General features: G+C 50.1%; 1 protein-coding gene across 1 annotated transcript in view; it reads right to left on the bottom strand.

Moving 5' to 3' along the window:
* Nucleotides 1–22,277, bottom strand: part of MUS81 (MUS81 structure-specific endonuclease subunit) — a 235,989-nt gene that overhangs the window by 187,994 nt on the left and 25,718 nt on the right. The window contains exon 2 of the mRNA XM_082269643.1: nucleotides 10,234–10,363. Within this exon, the coding sequence (XP_082125769.1) occupies nucleotides 10,234–10,363 (130 nt within the window). The remainder of the gene's footprint in view (nucleotides 1–10,233; nucleotides 10,364–22,277) is intronic.

Raw genomic sequence — 22,277 nt, 5'->3', positions numbered from 1 at the left:
CTGTGCCCCCTTCAATGCAATGAACAATGTGCTGTGCCCCCTTCAATGCAATAAACACTGTGCTGTGCCCCCTTCAATGCAATAAACACTGTTCTGTGCCCCCACAATGCAGAGTTCAGCGTGCGTGCCCCCTTCAATGCAACTGTTCCGTGCCCCCATCAATGCAGAGTTAAGCGTGCGAGCCCCTTTCAATGCAGAGCGCCACAGCATTGTTCCCAATCACTGCAGAGCGCCACAGCATTGTCCCCAATCACTGCAGAGCGCCACAGTATTGTACCCCAATCACTGCAGAGTGCCACAGCATTGTCCCCCAATGATTGCAGAGCGCCACAGCATTGTCCCCCAATGGTTGCAGAGCGCCACAGCATTGTCCCCCAATGATTGCAGAGTGCCACAGCATTGTCCCCCAATGATTGCAGAGTGCCACAGCATTGTCCCCCAATGATTGCAGAGCGCCACAGCATTGTCCCCCAATGATTGCAGAGTGCCACAGCATTGTACCCCAATGATTGCAGAGCGCCACAGCATTGTCCCCCAATGATTGCAGAGTGCCACAGCATTGTACCCCAATGATTGCAGAGTGCCACAGCTTTGTACCCCAATGATTGCAGAGTGCCACAGCTTTGTCCCCCAATGATTGCAGAGTGCCACAGCTTTGTCCCCCAATGATTGCAGAGTGCCACAGCATTGTCCCCCAATGATTGCAGAGTGCCACAGCATTGTCCCCCAATGATTGCAGAGTGCCAGCATTGTCCCCCAATGATTGCAGAGTGCCAGCATTGTACCCCAATGATTGCAGAGCGCCACAGCATTGTCCCCCAATGATTGCAGAGTGCCACAGCATTGTCCCCCAATGATTGCAGAGTGCCACAGCATTGTCCCCCAATGATTGCAGAGCGCCACAGCATTGTCCCCCAATGATTGCAGAGCGCCACAACATTGTCCCCCAATGATTGCAGAGTGCCAGCATTGTCCCCCAATTATTGCAGAGCGCCACAGCATTGTACCCCAATGATTGCAGAGTGCCACAGCATTGTCCCCCAATGATTGCAGAGTGCCAGCATTGTCCCCCAATGATTGCAGAGTGCCACAGCATTGTCCCCCAATTATTGCAGAGTGCCACAGCATTGTCCCCCAATTATTGCAGAGTGCCACAGCATTGTACCCCAATGATTGCAGAGCGCCACAGCATTGTCCCCCAATGATTGCAGAGTGCCACAGCATTGTCCCCCAATGATTGCAGAGTGCCACAGCATTGTCCCCCAATTATTGCAGAGTGCCACAGCATTGTCCCCCAATTATTGCAGAGTGCCACAGCATTGTACCCCAATGATTGCAGAGCGCCACAGCATTGTCCCCCAATGATTGCAGAGTGCCACAGCATTGTCCCCCAATGATTGCAGAGTGCCACAACATTGTCCCCCAATTATTGCAGAGCGCCCACAGCATTGTCCCCCAATGATTGCAAAGTGCCCACAGCATTGTCCCCCAGTTATTGCAAAGCGCCACAGCATTGTCCCCCAATGATTGCAGAGCGCCACAACATTGTCCCCCAATGATTGCAGAGTGCCAGCATTGTCCCCCAATTATTGCAGAGCGCCACAGCATTGTACCCCAATGATTGCAGAGTGCCACAGCATTGTCCCCCAATGATTGCAGAGTGCCAGCATTGTCCCCCAATGATTGCAGAGTGCCACAGCATTGTCCCCCAATTATTGCAGAGTGCCACAGCATTGTCCCCCAATTATTGCAGAGTGCCACAGCATTGTACCCCAATGATTGCAGAGCGCCACAGCATTGTCCCCCAATGATTGCAGAGTGCCACAGCATTGTCCCCCAATTATTGCAGAGTGCCACAGCATTGTCCCCCAATTATTGCAGAGTGCCACAGCATTGTACCCCAATGATTGCAGAGCGCCACAGCATTGTCCCCCAATGATTGCAGAGTGCCACAGCATTGTCCCCCAATGATTGCAGAGTGCCACAACATTGTCCCCCAATTATTGCAGAGCGCCTACAGCATTGTCCCCCAATGATTGCAAAGTGCCCACAGCATTGTCCCCCAGTTATTGCAAAGCGCCACAGCATTGTCCCCCAATGATTGCAGAGCGCCACAGCATTGTACCCCAATGATTGCAGAGCGCCACAGCTTTGTCCCCCAATGATTGCAGAGTGCCAGCATTGTCCCCCAATGATTGCAGAGCGCCACAGCATTGTCCCCCAATGATTGCAGAGCGCCACAGCATTGTCCCCCAATGATTGCAGAGCGCCACAACATTGTCCCCCAATGATTGCAGAGTGCCAGCATTGTCCCCCAATTATTGCAGAGCGCCACAGCATTGTACCCCAATGATTGCAGAGTGCCACAGCATTGTCCCCCAATGATTGCAGAGTGCCAGCATTGTCCCCCAATGATTGCAGAGTGCCACAGCATTGTCCCCCAATTATTGCAGAGTGCCACAGCATTGTCCCCCAATTATTGCAGAGTGCCACAGCATTGTACCCCAATGATTGCAGAGCGCCACAGCATTGTCCCCCAATGATTGCAGAGTGCCACAGCATTGTCCCCCAATGATTGCAGAGTGCCACAGCATTGTCCCCCAATTATTGCAGAGTGCCACAGCATTGTACCCCAATGATTGCAGAGCGCCACAGCATTGTCCCCCAATGATTGCAGAGTGCCACAGCATTGTCCCCCAATGATTGCAGAGTGCCAGCATTGTCCCCCAATGATTGCAGAGTGCCACAGCATTGTCCCCCAATGATTGCAGAGTGCCACAGCATTGTACCCCAATGATTGCAGAGCGCCACAGCATTGTCCCCCAATGATTGCAGAGTGCCACAGCATTGTACCCCAATGATTGCAGAGTGCCACAGCTTTGTACCCCAATGATTGCAGAGTGCCACAGCTTTGTCCCCCAATGATTGCAGAGTGCCACAGCTTTGTCCCCCAATGATTGCAGAGTGCCACAGCATTGTCCCCCAATGATTGCAGAGTGCCACAGCATTGTCCCCCAATGATTGCAGAGTGCCAGCATTGTCCCCCAATGATTGCAGAGTGCCAGCATTGTACCCCAATGATTGCAGAGCGCCACAGCATTGTCCCCCAATGATTGCAGAGTGCCACAGCATTGTCCCCCAATGATTGCAGAGTGCCACAGCATTGTCCCCCAATGATTGCAGAGCGCCACAGCATTGTCCCCCAATGATTGCAGAGCGCCACAACATTGTCCCCCAATGATTGCAGAGTGCCAGCATTGTCCCCCAATTATTGCAGAGCGCCACAGCATTGTACCCCAATGATTGCAGAGTGCCACAGCATTGTCCCCCAATGATTGCAGAGTGCCAGCATTGTCCCCCAATGATTGCAGAGTGCCACAGCATTGTCCCCCAATTATTGCAGAGTGCCACAGCATTGTCCCCCAATTATTGCAGAGTGCCACAGCATTGTACCCCAATGATTGCAGAGCGCCACAGCATTGTCCCCCAATGATTGCAGAGTGCCACAGCATTGTCCCCCAATGATTGCAGAGTGCCACAGCATTGTCCCCCAATTATTGCAGAGTGCCACAGCATTGTACCCCAATGATTGCAGAGCGCCACAGCATTGTCCCCCAATGATTGCAGAGTGCCACAGCATTGTCCCCCAATGATTGCAGAGTGCCAGCATTGTCCCCCAATGATTGCAGAGTGCCACAGCATTGTCCCCCAATGATTGCAGAGTGCCACAGCATTGTACCCCAATGATTGCAGAGCGCCACAGCATTGTCCCCCAATGATTGCAGAGTGCCACAGCATTGTACCCCAATGATTGCAGAGTGCCACAGCTTTGTCCCCCAATGATTGCAGAGTGCCACAGCTTTGTCCCCCAATGATTGCAGAGTGCCACAGCATTGTCCCCCAATGATTGCAGAGTGCCACAGCATTGTCCCCCAATGATTGCAGAGTGCCAGCATTGTCCCCCAATGATTGCAGAGTGCCAGCATTGTACCCCAATGATTGCAGAGCGCCACAGCATTGTCCCCCAATGATTGCAGAGTGCCACAGCATTGTCCCCCAATGATTGCAGAGTGCCACAGCATTGTACCCCAATGATTGCAGAGCGCCACAGCATTGTCCCCCAATGATTGCAGAGTGCCAGCATTGTACCCCAATGATTGCAGAGCGCCACAGCTTTGTCCCCCAATGATTGCAGAGTGCCAGCATTGTCCCCCAATGATTGCAGAGTGCCACAGCATTGTCCCCCAATGATTGCAGAGCGCCACAGCTCACTTACCGGTGGTGATCGAGTCTTCTCTTCCAGTCCAGATGACCTCCACTCCTCTGGAGACGCTGCGCGGCTGCGGCCTGGTGAGGTGACTGCCTGGTTGGGTCGTCCGTCTCTCTGAAGCCGATTCCGGTGTCCGGTCTGCTCTCCGAGTCTCCGCTGACTCTGAGTCCGCTCCGCTCTGCTGTGCCCATCCGTCCACCGCACTGACTCGTGACTGACGTACGCGACGTCAGCGGGGTCACGGGTCAGCATCGGATGTCCTGGATGATGATTGGTCCAGGCTGGAGACTGGACCAATCACAGCCAGGACATTCCGAAAGTGGGGGTTTCCTAGCGCTGTACCCTGCGCCCAGGTTACGCCCCAGAAGGCAGCCAATCGGCGCCTCTTCTGGGTCGTAAACCCCACCCCCCCACAGCCTCCACATAGGCCGGCGAACACAATTTTTTTTTTTTTTTGAAAACTTTATCGATTTTTTGTAATTTTTTTTTTTTTTTTTTAATTTTTTTTTTCTTTTCTTTTTTTAGGGGGGGGGGGCGGCGCCCTGGCGCCCCCTATGCACAGGCCGCCACTGTTCCACAGCAAGGTTGCCATCTAGCCGTAAATTATTGGACAGTTTTTAAAAATCACAAATTTTTTACAACTCTCCGTAAATATCAGGGGCTGGGGCTGGAAATTTGTCACGTTGTGTTGAATTTGTGTAAACCAGGCAAATCACACGACAGAAATCAAAATATTTATGTCATCTTTCCAACACACAGATTGGTACCATAAAGGCATCAGTATCACATTCCTTGGGCAAGATGAGGATCTGAGTCGTTCCTTTAGATTATCGGAATTCCACATAATTTCGACATCTACAACATACTTATTAACCTTATTGGATATACAGCCTATTTTTAAGCACAACCAGCGATTATACACTAAAACCCATTTCAAAGACACGGATAGAAATAGTTATATCTCTACGAGAAGTGGACATCACCCAAATTGGATATCAGCGATCCCCAAAGGGCAATTTTTAAGGATTAAAAGAAATTGTAATTTAGTAGCCGACTATGATGAAGAGTCGAATGTTTTAATTAATAGATTTACTGAGAAGGGATATAAGAAAGCATGGCTAGACAAGATACAAAAGAGCATTAGAAACATAAATAGAGAGGAACTTTTAATACCTAAAACCAAACAAGGAGATGAATTCAGTATAGCTTTCTGTACTGAATATAACCAACAACATCGTCAATTGGAGAAAATTGTAAAAACACACTGGCCTATTTTATTAAGAGACCCTGTTTTTAATAAAATTTTACCCAGTAAGCCAAAATTCATATACAGGCATCCACCTATACTTAAAAGACAAAATAGTCAAAAGTGTCCCTGAGCCCCCCCCCAAAAAAAATGGTGACTGTTTTAGACCAAACAGGATTTTATAAATGTGGTAGATGTATGACTTGTAAAACATGCAAGTATAACAATAGAAAAATAATGCACTTTAAGTCTATTATTACTGCACGCAGTTATGAAATTTCTCAATTTATCACATTGGCCACCGTGCTGCAGCTCAGTTTCAATGTCTTGGCAATTTTCTTATAGCCTAGGCCATCTTTATGTAGAGCAACAATTCTTTTTTTCAGATCCTCAGAGATTTCTTTGCCATGAGGTGCCATCAGTGGCGTACCAATAGTGGCGGGGGGGGGGGGGGGGGGTGGTCCGCCCCGGGTGCCACACATTAGGGGGATGTCAGCGAGCACCAGGGTGACACCCGGGGCCGGCCGCCGGAGGAGAAACTGTATAAAGCAGAGAAAGGGAGAGAGACTCACTTCGCTCACGAGCCCTGCATACACTGCGGGAAATGCCGGAGTTAAGTGTGCTAGATAATGAGAAGGCGATTGGTTGCTAGGACCGCCTAGCAACCAATCACGGCTCATTAACTACTAAGCACATTTAACTTCGGCATTTCCCGCTGACCGCTGTGTATGCAGGGCTCGTCAGCCTCTCTCCCATTCTCTTTGAACAGTTCCTCCCTCTCTGCTCTCCTCCTCTGCTCCTCATAAGGTAAGGTAAGGTAAGGGAAGGGGGAAGGGGGGCGGGCAATTGTATTTTAAAGTTGTTTTATTGGGGGGGGGTCTCCATTGTAAGGGGGTTGTCTACATTGTAAAGGGGTTCTATTGGGGGGGTGTCTGCATTATAAAGGGTTTTATTGGGGGGGTGTCTGCATTATAGAGGGGTTTTATTGGGGGGGTGTCTGAATTATAGAGGGGTTTTATTGGGGGGGGTCTGCATTATAGAGGGGTTTTATTGGGGGGGGTGTCTGCATTATAGAGGGGTTTTATTGGGGGGGGGGTGGTCTACATTGTAAAGGGGTTCTATTGGGGGGGGGTGTCTGCATTATAAAGGGGTTATATTGGGGGGGGGTGTCTGCATTGTAGAGGGGTTTTATTGGGGGGGGGTCTGCATTGTAGAGGGGTTTTATGGGGGGGTCTTCATTGTAAAGGGGTTTTATTGGAGGGGGGTGTCTACATTGTAAAGGGGTTCTATTGGGGGGGTGTCTGCATTATAGAGGGGTTTTATTGGGGGGGGTTGTCTACATTGTAAAGGGGTTCTATTGGGGGGGGGGTGTCTGCATTATAAAGGGGTTCTATTGGGGGGGTCTGCATTGTAAATGGGTTCTATAGGGGGGTTTGCATTGTAGAGGGGTTCAATTGGGGGGTTTGTATTTTAAAGGGGTTCTATTGGTGGGGGCTTTGTATTGTAAAGGGGTTCTATTGGGGGGCTGTATAATGTAAAGAGTTCTGTTGAGGGGGGGGGGGCGAGGGCTATGTCATGTAAAGGGTTCTATTGGGGGGGTGGAAACTGTGTAATGTAAAGGGTTCTATGGGGGGGTGGGGGCTGTGTAATGTAAGGGATTCTTTTGGGGGGCAGGGGCTGTGTAATGTGAAGGGTTCCATGGGGGGTGGGGGCTGTGTAATGTAAGGGGTTCTATTGGGGGATGGGGGCTGTATAATGTAAAAGGTTTTATGGGGGGCGGGGGCTGTGTAACATAAAGGTTTCCATGAGGGGGGTGTGGGCTGTGTAATGTAAAGGGTTCCATGAGGGGGGTGGGGCTGTGTAATGTAAAGGGTTCCAATGGGCGGGCTGTGTAATGTAAAGGGGTCCAGGGGTACGGGGGCTGTGTAATGTAAAGGGTTCCAATGGGCGGGCTGTGTAATGTAAAGGGGTACGGAGGCTGTGTAATGTAAAGGGGTCCAGGGGTACGGGGGCTGTGTAATGTAAAAGGGGTCTTCCTACATTTTACTCGCAGTTATTACTGCAGTCCTATAGATTTTTTTTTCTGCTTTTTCTGAAAGCGCACCAAAAGTCTTGCATGCTGCATCTTTGGCACACTTTCAGAAAACAGGAAAAAAAATTTGGGGGGAGTGTCACCATGGTTTACTGCACCAGGTGACACCAACCCTAGTGACACCACTGGCAGTAGCACACAGTAAGTATGCCACTGCCAGTTACATGTATTTCTGTCTGGCGCCTCACGTCAATCGGCGCCGTTTTTGCAGAGGAGGAGGGGCCTGGTCGCCGAGTCAATGTGCGGTTCGTCGCCTGCACGCCGGGGGGTGCCAGATATAGGATCCGCCCCGGGTGCCAAATGCTCTAGGTACGCCCCTGGGTGCCATTGTAACTTCCAGTGACCAGTATGAGAGAGTGAGTGCGATAACACCAAATTTAACACACCTGCTCCCCATTCACACCTGAGACCTTGTAACGCTAACGAGTCACATGACACCGGGGAGAGAAAATGGCTAATTGGGCCTAATTTGGACAGTGTCACTTAGGTGTGTACTCACTTTTGTTGCCAGTGGCTTAGACATTAATGGCTGTGTGTTGAGTTATTTTGAGGGGACAGCAAATTTACACTGTTATACAAGCTGCACACTCACTACTTTACATTGTAGCAAAGTGTCATTTCTTCAGTGTTGTCACATGAAAAGATAGAATAAAATATTTACAAAAATGTGAGGGGTGTACTTACTTTTGTAAGATACTGTATGTAGGCATAGATATACAGTATATACATATATATGGGGAATTATATACATGTACTGATTTTAATGCACTTCGCACTTTTTAGTAATATATTGATTGAGTTGGGATATATACATACTTGTCATATGCACTGTTTTATGTATTATGAGGATAGAACATTCACACATAATTTATATATATATATATATATATATATATATATATATATATATATATAGTACCAATATGGCCTCTGTAACATTTCCAGTAGGAGTAGAGGACCAATATGGTGTCCGAGACACTTCCAGTGGACGCGACTGGAGGTTTTTGGGTGTAGTATTAGTATAATGGGCGGAGGAGTCTTTTAGATAAAAGTAAGACATGCGAGTGACGCTTCAGCTTCCCAAGACGCCCAGTGGGAGAGGCAAAACGCGTAAAGCTGACACTCGTATGTCTCACGTCACATCCAGCTTCTGGTGGTTGGAACGCAAACGGAGGCAGTGTCCACCACGGCTATAGAAAGTGGAACTCTGAGATTTTAAACTGTAAGTGGACCATTTTATTTAATAAAAATTGTTACAATCTTACACTATGGCGCGTTCTCTTTTGTCTGAGCACCTGCACAGGGAGCCAATGAAGTAGAGAGATACCGGAAACCATAAGATCCAGTATCCTACTACAGGAGGAGCTATAGGAATAATATGCTTCACTGCTGAACCTTTTAGATGTGCTCATCGCTACCATTTGTCCGGTGAGTGGGGACACAAGAGGGGAGCACAGAGTGGAGCACCAAGGATTGTTTTCACTGTTCACTTTTATATACATATATAGTCATTGCAGACTATAAGGACTATTTGTTTTCACTTGGCACTTTATGTATATTTATGTAGCATTGATATGCATATGAATTTATTTTATTTACTGCTTTTTTGCACATGTAGAAATTGCACAGGTTTGCAGTTGATTTTTTTAAAGATTTACATACACTGTTATACACAGGATTGGCACATATTATAATTTTTTTAGTAATTATTTATGTATTTATAGTAGACACTGAGCACTTTACATAGTTTACATAAGGGAGCAGGGCTGATATATATACTGTATATTGTATATCTCCAACAAAGGATCACCTTGTTTAATCAGCAGCAGCCCACACTTATTTATTATTATTATTTTAATTTTAATACATTTTTTATATTGTGGAGACACAATATATATTCCTAGACCGACTGGGATTGACCACCCCAGCCACAAACTCTTTATTATCCGCTCAGACTAATATCTGCGAAAGTGCGAACTCTACCATGCAATTTATAAGAGACCTATGCTATAATATATACTGCACAATACTATTCTTTATAATAGTCCAGTACAGTCATCCATAAATTTAGGTTGATGCTCTCCCCCCGTACCATGCAAGTTTATCACCCCACTATCCTTTCCCACCACTCCCCCCCCCCCCCCCACGCAACTCTGAATCTTTAAACAACGTAGTAAATACCATTTCGTATGATAATGCCCAAGTTTTCATACCTGGTTGTATAGTTCTGAGTATCAAGCATTGGTTGTATATTTCTGCTTTTTGTATTGTACAAAACTAAAACTCTTAATAAAAATATAAAAAAAAAAAAAAAATCATCTGCAGCTACTGTATAATATAAACGTTCTTTGAAAATGCTGTTAAAATCCAAAAAGTACCCTAATAACCCCCTTTAGACTGCCTATGCCACATCATAGTTGGATGCCAGAAAATAAGCTATAAGTATCTTTGACTAAGATACTTTTAATCTTCAAGCAATCTTGCAGCATAGTTTCTCCTTTTACTCACACATTTTCAACAGTTGCAGAAGGTTTATGGCATACAAATACAATATTTTAGAGTTACTATTACTGAATTACCAAGAACAAAACAAAAAAACTGAGTTTTGTAGTGGAAAGCACATACCATGTTCAGCATAATGTTTCTCTAATTTCTCATCCAACATCTTGCAAATTCCGTCTCCAAAGTTTTGAAGTATTTTGGCCTCCTTTCCACTACGGAGAGGTAGGGGATACTTTTTCAGTGAGCTAATAGCCTATAAAGACAGAAGGTCTTAATGTATAAATATTGCCCATACAGAGACATGATATTTTTCACAAATAACCGTAACCAACATTTTTAAACCATCTAGTTTTTGTGAACAGAATACAGAAGTCTAAACACAAATCTTTACAACATGCTGAAATATAAAAGGGAAAAAAGGGAACCTGCTGTCAGAAAAAAATCCTGTTTTACCCTATTCACTGCCAGCTCCAGCCCTGGCATCTTCCACCTGAAGCTAGGCAATGGGCATGCTGTTCCTCAGTACACATCCATGAACTTTAGCTTATTATTTGTAGTATACAGAATAGGCACATTCCATCTTGGCTGTGATGTGAAAATGCAAATCTGGCTCACTAATCAAAGACTACTATCTTGCCTCTCCCATTTGCCCTGACTTTCTATTCATGACTCTCTGAGAAAGCTGCCTATCTGACATGCTGCTGGTTGGAAAACTCTACATGATTACCAAATATCCTGACTTTTTCCAGTTTACAGAATACACCCTTTTCTGAAAACCTAACGTCCATAAAATGAAGATTCACTCTGCAAAGCTCAATCATATAAAGTGTGGTGCCTAGTGAAAAACTAGTACTCATGGGAAAGAAAATAAATGCAACTCTGGTAGAGTGGGGCAGGGCAGATAAAACTGAAATGTTTGAAGTGTTGTGATAAAAGATGTTAATTGTGGAGCACAATCAGCCAACAGACTAAGTCTTTACATGATGAACAGACATGTTCTGAGATGGACGGCATTTACAAAATGCACATCATCCCGGATGAAGTGAAGAAAAAAATGATTTCTCTTACGTCCTCCGACAGTCGCCGCCTCCTCTAAGTCATCACTATTGGGTATTGACTTCCGCTCTGCAGGAGTAGCTAGGCATAAGACTTAGTCAAAAGAACAAAAGCATTTAGCATAGACACACCCATGGGGGCTGTCCCACTGGTCAATACCCCCTGCAGTGATCCCTCCCAACTCAGTTTGTTTCTGCCTAGCGTCAGGAGTAGTTAGGCTTCCCTGTGTTGGGGCTACAGTCTCAGCCTTTCTAATCTTTTTTCTTTGATTTTCTTTGAAAATGTAATTTTTTTCTTTGATTTACTAGCTGTTTATTTTGTCAGCTTTAGTTTTAGTCGGATCTTCGGATGAAGATGGATTCTTGCGGAGCTGGGAATCGGACTGACTGCCCTGGTTCTCCAGGGCAGAGGGTCAGAGGGACCCCCAGCCCGCCATTGAGCGTTCAGCCATGTGTTCGTCCTGGCATTATGAACGACCCATCCCTGCTCGCAGCAGGGATGCAGCCTGTGAGGTGGCTACCTCACTGGACACATCTGCGGTGCTGCAGTGTCCTGTCCTTGGCTAGCGGTATTCCCTGTCAGATGAGGACAGCGGCTTTCCGTTCATAGAGGCACCCCACGCCGTCCGGTACAGGTAAGTACTTTCTGTCTGGGGCCTCTGTCTGGGGTGGCAGTCCTGTGTTGCTGTGTGTTCCCCATGTCTGTGCATGTGTGGGGCTCCCTGATGCGAGCCCTGCGGGGGTCTCCTTTTACATGCGCTGCGGTGCTGTGTGGTTTTGGGGGCCCCTTCCCCTGTGTCACTGCGGTGTTTTGGGGGTGCAGACTGTGTGCGAAGGCCGCAGCGGGTAAAAACCACGCGGTCCGTAATTTTAAGTATGGCCAAGCATGTCTGGCTTCACTGTGGGCTTAACTGCATGCTGTTTTGGCGCCATCCAGCGCCATCTTGTGTGTGGCAGAACGATCGTTCCGAGCACATGTTCGGCGGCCATCTTGTCGAAGCCTCCCATTCAGTTCTATGGGCAGCCAGTTTCCCTGGGTCTTGCAGCTTATAGTTCAGTCTCTGATGACCTCACTTCCTTTTCCTCTGAAGCAGCGATCGGTGTGGTAACACTCTGTGGGGGCTCTGCAGACTGTCTCTTCCATAACTCTCCGTTTTGTCCTTCCTGGCTCAGTTTTGTCTCCTTTTGGGGGTCCGTGTTACTGTGCATATAGTGGTGGGCTGCGCACTCCGCAGCGATCTTAAAGGGCCAGTTCATTTTATTGCACTTTTTTATATAACTTGGGCATGGAGTCTCAGGATAGCAAATTCCCTCCAGCCCTGGTGGGGGACCCCAGTCCTGCTGTACCCCCTGTTATACCTGATTTGGCCGCCGTAATGGCGTCTTTAGTGTCCAAAATGGAGGTGCTGATGGCTGAACGAGCTGCTAGGAAAAGGCCTAGATTATCTATCTCCTCTGATTCAGATGGTGATGTGGCTGCTGTGGCAGGCGTGCCCTTTTCAGGGTCTCGCTCATCCCTGGACCCACTGGGGTCTGAGGGGGAGGCGGAGGTGGATTGATGATTCTCCCCGGGGGTCGCCTGAAGAACGCGCGACTAAGGATGAGTTGATTTCTTCTGTGAAAGAAACACTACATTTGGAGGATGAGCCCACTCCTCCGGGCATTGCGTCTTCATTTGGAACACACAGGTTTTTCCCTGCCCCGCTGAATTTCATTACACTGTGAATGAACTGTGGCGCAATTTAAAATGTCCATTCACGGTACCTAGTCGGTTTAAACTGCTTTATCCCTTTGCGCCGGCTATGGACTCACGCTGGTGTGTGCCTCCACAGGTGGATCACACTGTGGCCGTCTTAAACAAGGCTACCTTGATTCCCACTGAGGACACCCCGGTGTTCAGGGATCCCACGGACAGGAGGTTGGAGTCTCTTGCACGCCATTCCTACACGGTAGCGGGTTCCTTGCTCAAACCTATTTTCGCGTCTGTTCTGGTGGCTCAGGTGGTGGCGGATTGGACTAAGGTGCTTAGATGCAACGTCGCGTCTAATTCTGCCCCACCTGCCACGCTGGCTATGGTGGATCAAATTCACCAAGGAGTCATGTTTTTGTGCGATGCGGCCTTGAATGAGGCCCCTTTGGCCGCACGCCTGTCGAGTGTCGCGGTGCTTCACCATCGACTGGTCTGGCTGAAGAGCTGGTCGGTTGACCAGACATCACGGAAAACAGTTGCTGATTTTCCCTATGCAGGTTCTCGCCTTTTTGGCGAGGCGTTGGATACCTTGGGAAAAGGCGTCATGGGGGGCAAGAGTACGATGCTGCCCCAGACCCCGAAGAACAAGTCTTCGTGGCAAGCGGGGTTCCGCCTCTCGACCCAATCAAGGGTCCTTTCGTGCCTTTAGGAATCAAACCAAGGGCAAGCCCTTCAAGGGCCAAGGTAGCCAGAAGAAGCCCTGGGCGGGCAAGCAGAAGTCTGGCAATGCCGATGCGGCAGGTCAATCCGTCTCTGCCTGAAGGGGCGCCCTCACCCATTTCAGTGGTGGGGGGACGTTTGCGCGGTTTCCTCCAATCTTGCTCCGAATTCTGGACAGGTGGGTTCAGGAAATCATTCGATCAGGGTACAAGATCGAATTCCTTTCCCGGCCGGCGGACAGATTCTTTCCCTCAAATCTTCATTTGATCCTAGGGCGCCTGCAGGACCTGCATCGAGCGGTGCAGGACCTCCTTGCCCAGGGGGTGATTGTCCCGGTGCCTCATCGGGAAAGGGTTCGGGGGTTTTATTCCAATCTGTTCACTGTGCCCAGAAAGGAGGGCAAGGTATGTCCTATTCTGGACCTGAAAGCGCTGAACCGCTTCGTGCGCGTTCGGAAAGTTCCGTATGGAATCTCTCCGCTCGGTGGTGGCCTCCCTAAACCCAGGGGAATTCCTGGCCTCTATAGACCTGAAGGATGCGTACCTACACATCCCCATTTTCAAGGGTCACCAGAGGTACCTTCGGTTCGCAATAGCGGAGGACCACTATCAGTTTGTGGCGTTACCTTTCGGTCTCGCTTCGGCTCCAAGGGTCTTTACCAAAGTGCTGGCGCCTGTTCTGGGCCTGCTAAGGGCACAGGGCATTGCGGTCTTGGGATATCTGGACGATCTCCTCTTAAGATCAAGTGCCAGCCAGAACCTGCTGCGCAATCTGTCCACCACGGTACAGACGCTCCAGGAGTTCGGATGGACCATCAACGTACAGAAGTCGACCTTGTCTCCTTCGGTTCGTCTTCCCTATCTGGGAATGATCCTGGACTCTGCTCAGGCAAAGGTGTTCTTGCCGGAGGACTAGCTCCGGACCTTACAGGACGAGATCAGGTCCCTCAGGGACAAGCCATCCTCGTCACTCAGGACCTGCATGCGGTCCCTAGGGTTGATGGTATCAGCCTTCGAGTTGATACCGTTTGCTCAGTTTCACACACGGTCTCTTCAAACGGAGATTCTGGCCAGGTGGGACAGACTACCTCAGTCCTTGGATCTGAGTGTCTCATTGAGTCGTCGGACCAGAATGGATCTTCTGTGGTGGCTCCAGTCCCCGGCTGTGTCAGAAGGAAAATCCTTGCGTCCGTTACTGTGGACGGTGATTACCACGGATGCCAGCCTGTCGGGCTGGGGTGGAGTCCTGGGCAACCTGTCTGCCCAGGGCACTTGGTCGGGGGAGGAATCCTCCCTTCCGATCAACATAATGGAATTGAGAGCGATCAAGCTCTGTCTCCTCCAGTGGGCGGATCGACTTCGGGGCCGTCCTGTTCGGGTACAGACGGACAATGCTACCGCGGTGGCTTACATCAACCACCAAGGGGGCACCAGGAGTGCCCGGGCTGCCCGGGAGGTGACCGACATTCTGTCTTGGGCCGAGACTCATGTCCCGGCGATTTCAGCAGTTCACATTCCGGGTGTGGAGAATTGGCAGGCCGACTATCTTAGCCGCCAGACCCTGGACCAGGGGTAATGGTCCCTGCACCCGGAGGTCTTCCAAATGCTTTGTGCGAAGTGGGGATCCCCGGACGTGGATCTGTTCGCGTCTCGGCTAAATCGCAAGGTGGAAAGATTCATGGCAAGAACGCGCGACCCTCTGGCAGACGCCTCGGATGCGTTGGTGGCCCCTTGGCATCAGTATCGTCTGATGTATGCCTTTCCTCCGATTCAGTTGTTGTCCAGGTTCCTTCGCAGGTTAGCCTCGGAACCGCACTTGGTGATTCTGGTAGCGCCGGACTGGCCACGCCGGTCCTGGTACGCCGACGTTGTTCACCTGGCAGTAGCGCGTCCTTGGCGGCTGCCAATGCGGGAAGATGTACTGTCTCAGGGACCGATCTTCAATCCTGCTTTACAGTCGCTGGCTTTAACAGCCTGGCTTTTGAAAGCCAGGTCCTGAGAGACAGGGGTCTCTCCCCAGAGGTCATTCCTACTCTAATCAAGGCTAGGAAAGCCTCATCTGGTAAAATCTATTACCGTACCTGGAAAGCTTATTTCGCCTGGTGTGAGTCCAGGGGGTTCTCCCCTTGCTCGTACTCAGTGTCGAGAGTGTTGGCTTTTCTCCAGACTGGTGTGGACCAGTGCCTGGCGCTGGCCACGATAAAGGGCCAGGTATCTGCACTGGCTATTCTTTTCCAACGCCCTGTGGCGTCTCATTCCTTGATTCGCACCTCTGTTCAAGGTGTGCGACATTTGGCCCCTCCCCGGAGGGCGCCTTTACCTCCATGGGACTTGAACTTAGTTCTGTCCGTGTTACAGCGTTCTCCCTTTGAAAACATCCGGGAGATATCGTTGCCTCTGCTGTCTAAGAAGATTGCTTTTTAGTGGCGATCACTTCGGCTCGCAGGGTGTCGGAGTTGGCGGCGTTGTCTTGCCGCTCTCCTTACTTGGTGGTTCATAAGGATAAGGTGGTCTTGCAACCTAACTCTTCCTTTCTTCCTAAAGTGGTGTCTGATTTTCACCTGAATGAGGACATTGTGTTGCCTTCGCACTGTGCGAAGCCCAAACATCCCAAGGAGGTTGCATTGCATTCCTTGGATGTTGTCAGGGCGATCAGGGTTTACCTGTTGTCCACTGAATCCTTTCGGAAATCGGATTCCTTCTTTGTCCTTCCTGAGGGACCTCGGAAGGGCATGGCTGCGTCTGCGGAAACCATTGCCAAATGGATCAGACAGACGATTGTACAGGCCTATGCTTTGCAGGAACGAGTTCCACCCTTCCCTGTTAAGGCGCACTCTACCAGATCGATGAGTACGTCCTGGGCCTACCGGCATCAGGCTTCGGTGGCCCAGGTGTGCAAGGCTGCGACTTGGTCGTCGGTGCACACCTTTTCCAAATTCTATAAGATTGATGTTCTGGCATCAGCTGATGCCTCCTTTGGCCGCAAAGTTCCCAGTGCGGCAGTGCCATAGGGGACCCTTGTGTTTTTGTGGGTCCCTTTTGGGGTGTTTATCCCCTGGATATTTGTTTTCCTGGGTTGTTGCTCCTGTTGAGCCTTTTCTATTGCCCAGAAGGTTCTCTTACTGTGCGTGTAAGGTTCCTTTCTCTGATGTGGGTACTGCGTTTTTCTACGGTTGCGTCTCCCACCCCTCATGTCTACACTGCTTTGGGACATCTCAATAGTGATGACTTAGAGGAGGCGGCGACTGTCGGAGGACGTAAGAGAAAACGGAATTTTTGTAAAATCTTACGGTAAAATTCCTTTCTCTGAGTCCTCCGACAGTCGCCGCCCCCGCCCCTCTTTTGGAGTTTTTTCTTGTACACCTACTGCTATTCTACCAAACTGAGTTGGGAGGGATCACTGCAGGGGGATATTGACCAGTGGGACAGCCCCCATGGGTGTGTCTATGCTAAATGCTTTTGTTCTTTTGACTAAGTCTTATGCCTAGCTCCTCCTGCGGAGCGGAGGTCAATACCCAATAGTGATGACTTAGAGAAAGGAATTTTACGGTAAGATTTTACAAAAATTCAGTTTTTTGGCTTACCAGCAAAATCTGTTTTTTGGAGTACAGTACAGGACACAGGCTCTTTAATCATTACGACTGGGTTATATGCAGCTACCTTAAGGTGATTATACAATTAAAAAAAAGAAAGCTGCAGAGACATCATCCTATTTAACCCCTAACACTCCTACCTAGCCTGAGTTTTGCAGCAATCAAAAGGGAGATCACAGAAAAAAGAAGAATGACCTATATCCTTTACTGTATTCCAAGAAAATGATTTAACTGGTAAATCAAAAATCTTGTTTTGTGCCAGATAGTGCTTGGAGAAAATATTAACGTGATTGTAAAGTCTCATTTGTTTTTAAAGCACAAACATGTTATACTTACCTCCTCTGTGCAGTTGGTTTTGTGCATGGCAGCCTGGATGCTTCTCTTCTCGGGTCCCTCGTTGCTGCTCCTAGCCCCTCCCTCCTGTCGAGTGCCCCAAAGCAAGCAGCTTGCTATGGAGGCACCCGAGCCGAGATGCAGCTCCGCGTGTCCATTTACATTGAGCTGTAGTTTGGCCCCGCCCCTCTCTCTCCTGATTGGCTGACTTTGATTGACAGCCGCGGGAGCCAATGGCTCCGCAGCTGATTCTCAGACAATCAGGAGGGAGAGACCCGGTCGGCGAACGAACTTGTGGACATCCCTGGATAGAGATGGGGCTCAGATAAGTATTAGGAGGGCTGCTACACCCAGAAGGTTTTTTTTATCTTAATGCTTAGGTAATCCAACCATGCGTTTCGGGGAACCCCACTGACTAGTGACAATCTCGTCTACATAGGCAGGAAAGAGGAACACCTTAGTCACCTTGGAAGATTTGCGGGTGCCAAACTGCAATGGCCTTGCCAACTCAGCCTCAGCTGAGTCCTCAAACTTTAAAGTTTCCCGCACTGACACAACTAGGGCCTCCACCAGCGCTTTGGAGGAGGAGGACTCCGCCTCACTATTAAAGCACTCAGCGTGCGTGGACGCAGACACACTGGACTGACTCCCGTCCGTGGTGGCCAGATCAACCTCAGAGTCTGAGGAAGCAGAGGATACAGGTGAAAGCGGGGGCGCTTCTTGTTAGGCCTCCTTTGCATATCTACTTTGGATACTAGTGACTGCAGGGCTGCCGTCATGGCCATCAGGGCAGACTGGGACCCAGAGTGTCCCGCAGCTTCCAGGAGTGGATAAGGTGGTGATACACGCTCCAGAGGCTCCATGTACAATAAAGGGTTAATTGACCCTTTATTGGACACAGCGTCATATCTTCATTTATGCTGCTCTTCCTAAGAGTAGGACACTAGGCGGAAAAGGGTTAACAAAATTAACAGAGCTTAACTATGCCTATGGGGCAGTCCCAGGTGGTATATTCCCACTTCCTGCTTTAGGATCTCAGTTTTGTAACAAGCAGTGTCAGAAGAATACATAACCCAACTCCACAGAGGAGTGGGTGCTGTGTTACAAAAATTCCGTTTTCTCTTACGTCCTCCGACAGTCGCCGCCTCTTCATATTCGTCACATATGGGGACGTCCCAAAGCAGTGCAAACATGAGGGGTGGGAAACGCATCCGCGCCGAAAGGCAACGCAGTCTCCGCATCAAAGAAAGGAACCTTACCAAAGGAAGGAAACCAGCTGGGCTACAGGAAAAACAAGTGCTCAACAGGAGCAACAACCCAGGAAAAGACAAATAACCAGGGGATAAAAAACTTATCCCAACAGCCAAAGGTCCCCAACAAGGGACCCTAGGGAATTGCCGCACTAAGAACCTTGCGGCCAAAGGAAGCATCCGCCGATGCCTGAACATCTACTTTGTAGAATTTTGTGAAAGTGTGCACGGTCGACCAAGTCGCCGCCTTACACACCTGGGCTACAGAAGCCCCATGACGACAGGCCCAAGACGTACTCAGAGATCTAGTAGAGTGCGCCTTCACAGGCACAGGGGGAACCTTCCCCTGCAAAGCATAGGCCTGTTCAATGGTCTGCCTGATCCATTTGGCGATGGTAGAGGCCGACGCCGCCATGCCCTTCCGAGGACCCTCTGGAAGAACAAACAAGGAGTCCGTCTTTCGAAAAGACTCAGTCGATTTAAGGTAAACCCTTATCGCCCGAACAACATCCAAAGAATGTAATCGCACCTCCTTTGGATGTTTAGGCCTCGCGCACAGCGAAGGCAAGACAACATCCTCATTAAGATGGGATTCCGAAACTCGCTTCGGAAGAAAAGAAGGATTAGGTCGCAAGACCACCTTATCCAAATGAACAACCAGATACGGAGACTTGCAGGACAAAGCCGCCAGCTCCGACACTCTGCGAGCCGAAGTGATCGCAACCAAAAAGGCGACCTTTTTGGACAACATAGACAACGAGATCTCCCTGATCTGTTCAAAAGGAGCACGTTGTAACACAGATAGAACGAGATTCAAGTCCCAAGGGGGCAGAGGATCCCTCCTAGGAGGAACCAGATGCCGCACTCCCTGAACAAAAGTGCCAACCAAGGAGTTGGAAGCCACGGGACGTTGAAACAGAACGGCCAGCGCAGACACCTGACCCTTTATCGTAGCCAGCGCCAAACGCTGATCTACACCCGTTTGAAGGAAGGACAGCACTCGGGAAACCGAGTACGTGCGGGGTGAAAACCCCCTGGACTCACACCAGGCAAAATAGGCCTTCCAAGTACGGTAATAAACCTTCCCCGAGGAAGACTTCCTCGCGCTGATCAAGGTATGAACGACCTCTGGGGAGAGACCCTTCTCCTTCAGGACCTCGGTCTCAACAGCCAGGCCGTCAAAGCCAGCGACTGTAAAGCAGGATGGTATATCGGTCCTTGAGACAGGAGATCTTCTCGAAGAGGCAGACGCCACGGGGCGTCGACCGCCAGATTCACGAGGTCTGCGTACCAGGACCGGCGAGGCCAGTCCGGTGCCACAAGAATCACCGTGCTGCGTTCCGAGTGTAACCTGCGAAGGAACCTGGACAGCAACTGAATCGGTGGAAACGCGTACATCAGCCTGTACTGATGCCACGGGGCCACTAACGCGTCCGACGCGTCTGCCCGAGGGTCGCGCGTCCTTGCTACGAACCTTCTCACCTTGTTGTTGAGACAAGACGCGAACAGGTCCACATCTGGAAGACCCCACTTCGCGCACAACGTCTGGAAGACAGCCGGGTGGAGAGACCATTCCCCCTGATCCAGGGTCTGGCGACTCAGATAGTCCGCCTGCCAGTTCTCCACCCCCGGAATGTGAACCGCCGTTATCGCCGGGACATGAGTCTCGGCCCAAGACAGAATGTCGGCCACTTCTCGAGCCGCTCGGGCACTCCTGGTGCCCCCTTGGTGGTTGATGTAGGCCACCGCCGTGGCATTGTCCGTCTGCACCCGAACCGGGCAGCCCTGCAGCCGGTCCGTCCAGCGATGAAGACAGAGATTTATCGCACGCAATTCCAGAATATTGATCGGAAGGGAGGACTCCCCCTCCGACCAAGTCCCCTGGGCGGACAGAACGCCCAGAACACCACCCCAGCCCGACAGGCTGGCATCCGTGGTGATTACCGTCCACGAGATAGGACGAAACGACTTGCCCCCGGATACCAACGGGGACTGGAGCCACCACAGAAGGTCTCTTCTGGTGCGATGACTCAACGAGATTTGAAGATCCAGAGATTGAGGTCGCCCGTCCCACATGGACAGGATCTCCGCTTGGAGACCCCGCGTGTGAAACTGGGCGAAGGGAATCGCCTCGAAGGCCGAGACCATCAATCCCAGACATCTCATGCACGTCCGCAGAGATGAGTGCGGAACGTCCCTGAGGGACCTGACTTCCTCCTGAAGAGTTCTGAGTTTTTCTTCCGGCAGGAAGACCTTCGCCTGCACCGAGTCCAGAATCATTCCCAGGTAGGGAAGACGAACCGACGGACTCAGTGTCGACTTTGGAAAATTTATCGTCCAACCAAACTCCTGCAGAGTTTGCATCGTGACAGACAGGTCCTTCTCCAGACCCTGGCTGGTCGCAGACCGAACCAGAATGTCGTCCAGATACCCCAGGACAGAAATGTCCTGCGTTTTCTCTGCATCCCATAAGCCGCCAAGGCAGCGGGGGGACACACTTCATCCTGCAAACGCAGCGTTTGCTTTATGGAAGCAATCAATTCATCCATGATTGCAAGCTCTTCAGGCGAGCCAGGGGGAGAATTATCAACCCCTTCAACTTCAGCCTCCACCTCGGACCCCACTAGATCCAGGGAGGAGCGGGACCCCGATAAGGAGGCCCCCGCCATAACAGCCCCATCACCTTCACCCTCAGAATCAGAGGAAAGAGCAACTCTGGGTCTTTTAGTAGATTGAGCAGCCACCAGCATCTGCACCTGAGCAGCAAGGCCAGCCACAATAGTGGCTAAATCCCCCCCTGGGGGGGAAACAGCGGTCCCCTGGCTTTCCACCAAGGCGGTAGGAAATTTGCCCTCCTGAGAATCCATTGCCCCTATAACAAATGCCGGATAAGAAAGGGTTAACTGCCCCATTAACAAGCGCGGCGAGCGCAGCCCACCGCACCACACACAAGCACAATGAGACCCCCACAGGGACAATAAAACTGACACAGGCAATGGATAGGAAGGACATAACCTGAGGAGACCCTCGTCGCTGCTGCTGCCTCGATCGGTGTTCCTGGAGAAGAGGAAGTGATGCTGCCAGGGCGCTCTATGAAAGCCTATGGGAGGCTACAAGAAAATGGCCGCCATGCATGTAGAACATGCGGCCGGAGCGAGTGTAGGCAAAATGGCGCCGTTTGGCGCCGAAACCGCCGCTCCACAGTACAGTAATGCACACATGTCATCCATGTATAAAAAAACACGATAGATCGCCGCAGCGATCGCTGTATAGTGCCCAAACATGCCACAAAACATGCCCCACAGCACACAGCTTCACACACTGACAAGGCTGACACACACAGTGTCACACAGCTCCCCCCCCCCCCCTTGCAGCCCACAGCATGCAACCGAGAGATAGGGAGACAAACAGTGTGAATAGAGGCAGGTTACACAGTCCCAGACTGACACCCCCCCAGACAGACAGGTCCCCACATAGATACACTTACCTCACAGTGGCGTGGGGGACCCACACAGGCGAACAAGCCG

This window comes from Pelophylax lessonae (genome assembly GCF_965119305.1).
Source record: "Pelophylax lessonae genome assembly, chromosome: 10".
Lineage (NCBI taxonomy): Eukaryota > Metazoa > Chordata > Amphibia > Anura > Ranidae > Pelophylax > Pelophylax lessonae.
The sequence above is the reverse complement of the archived record's forward strand: the minus strand, read 5'-3'. Positions and strand labels throughout refer to the sequence as shown.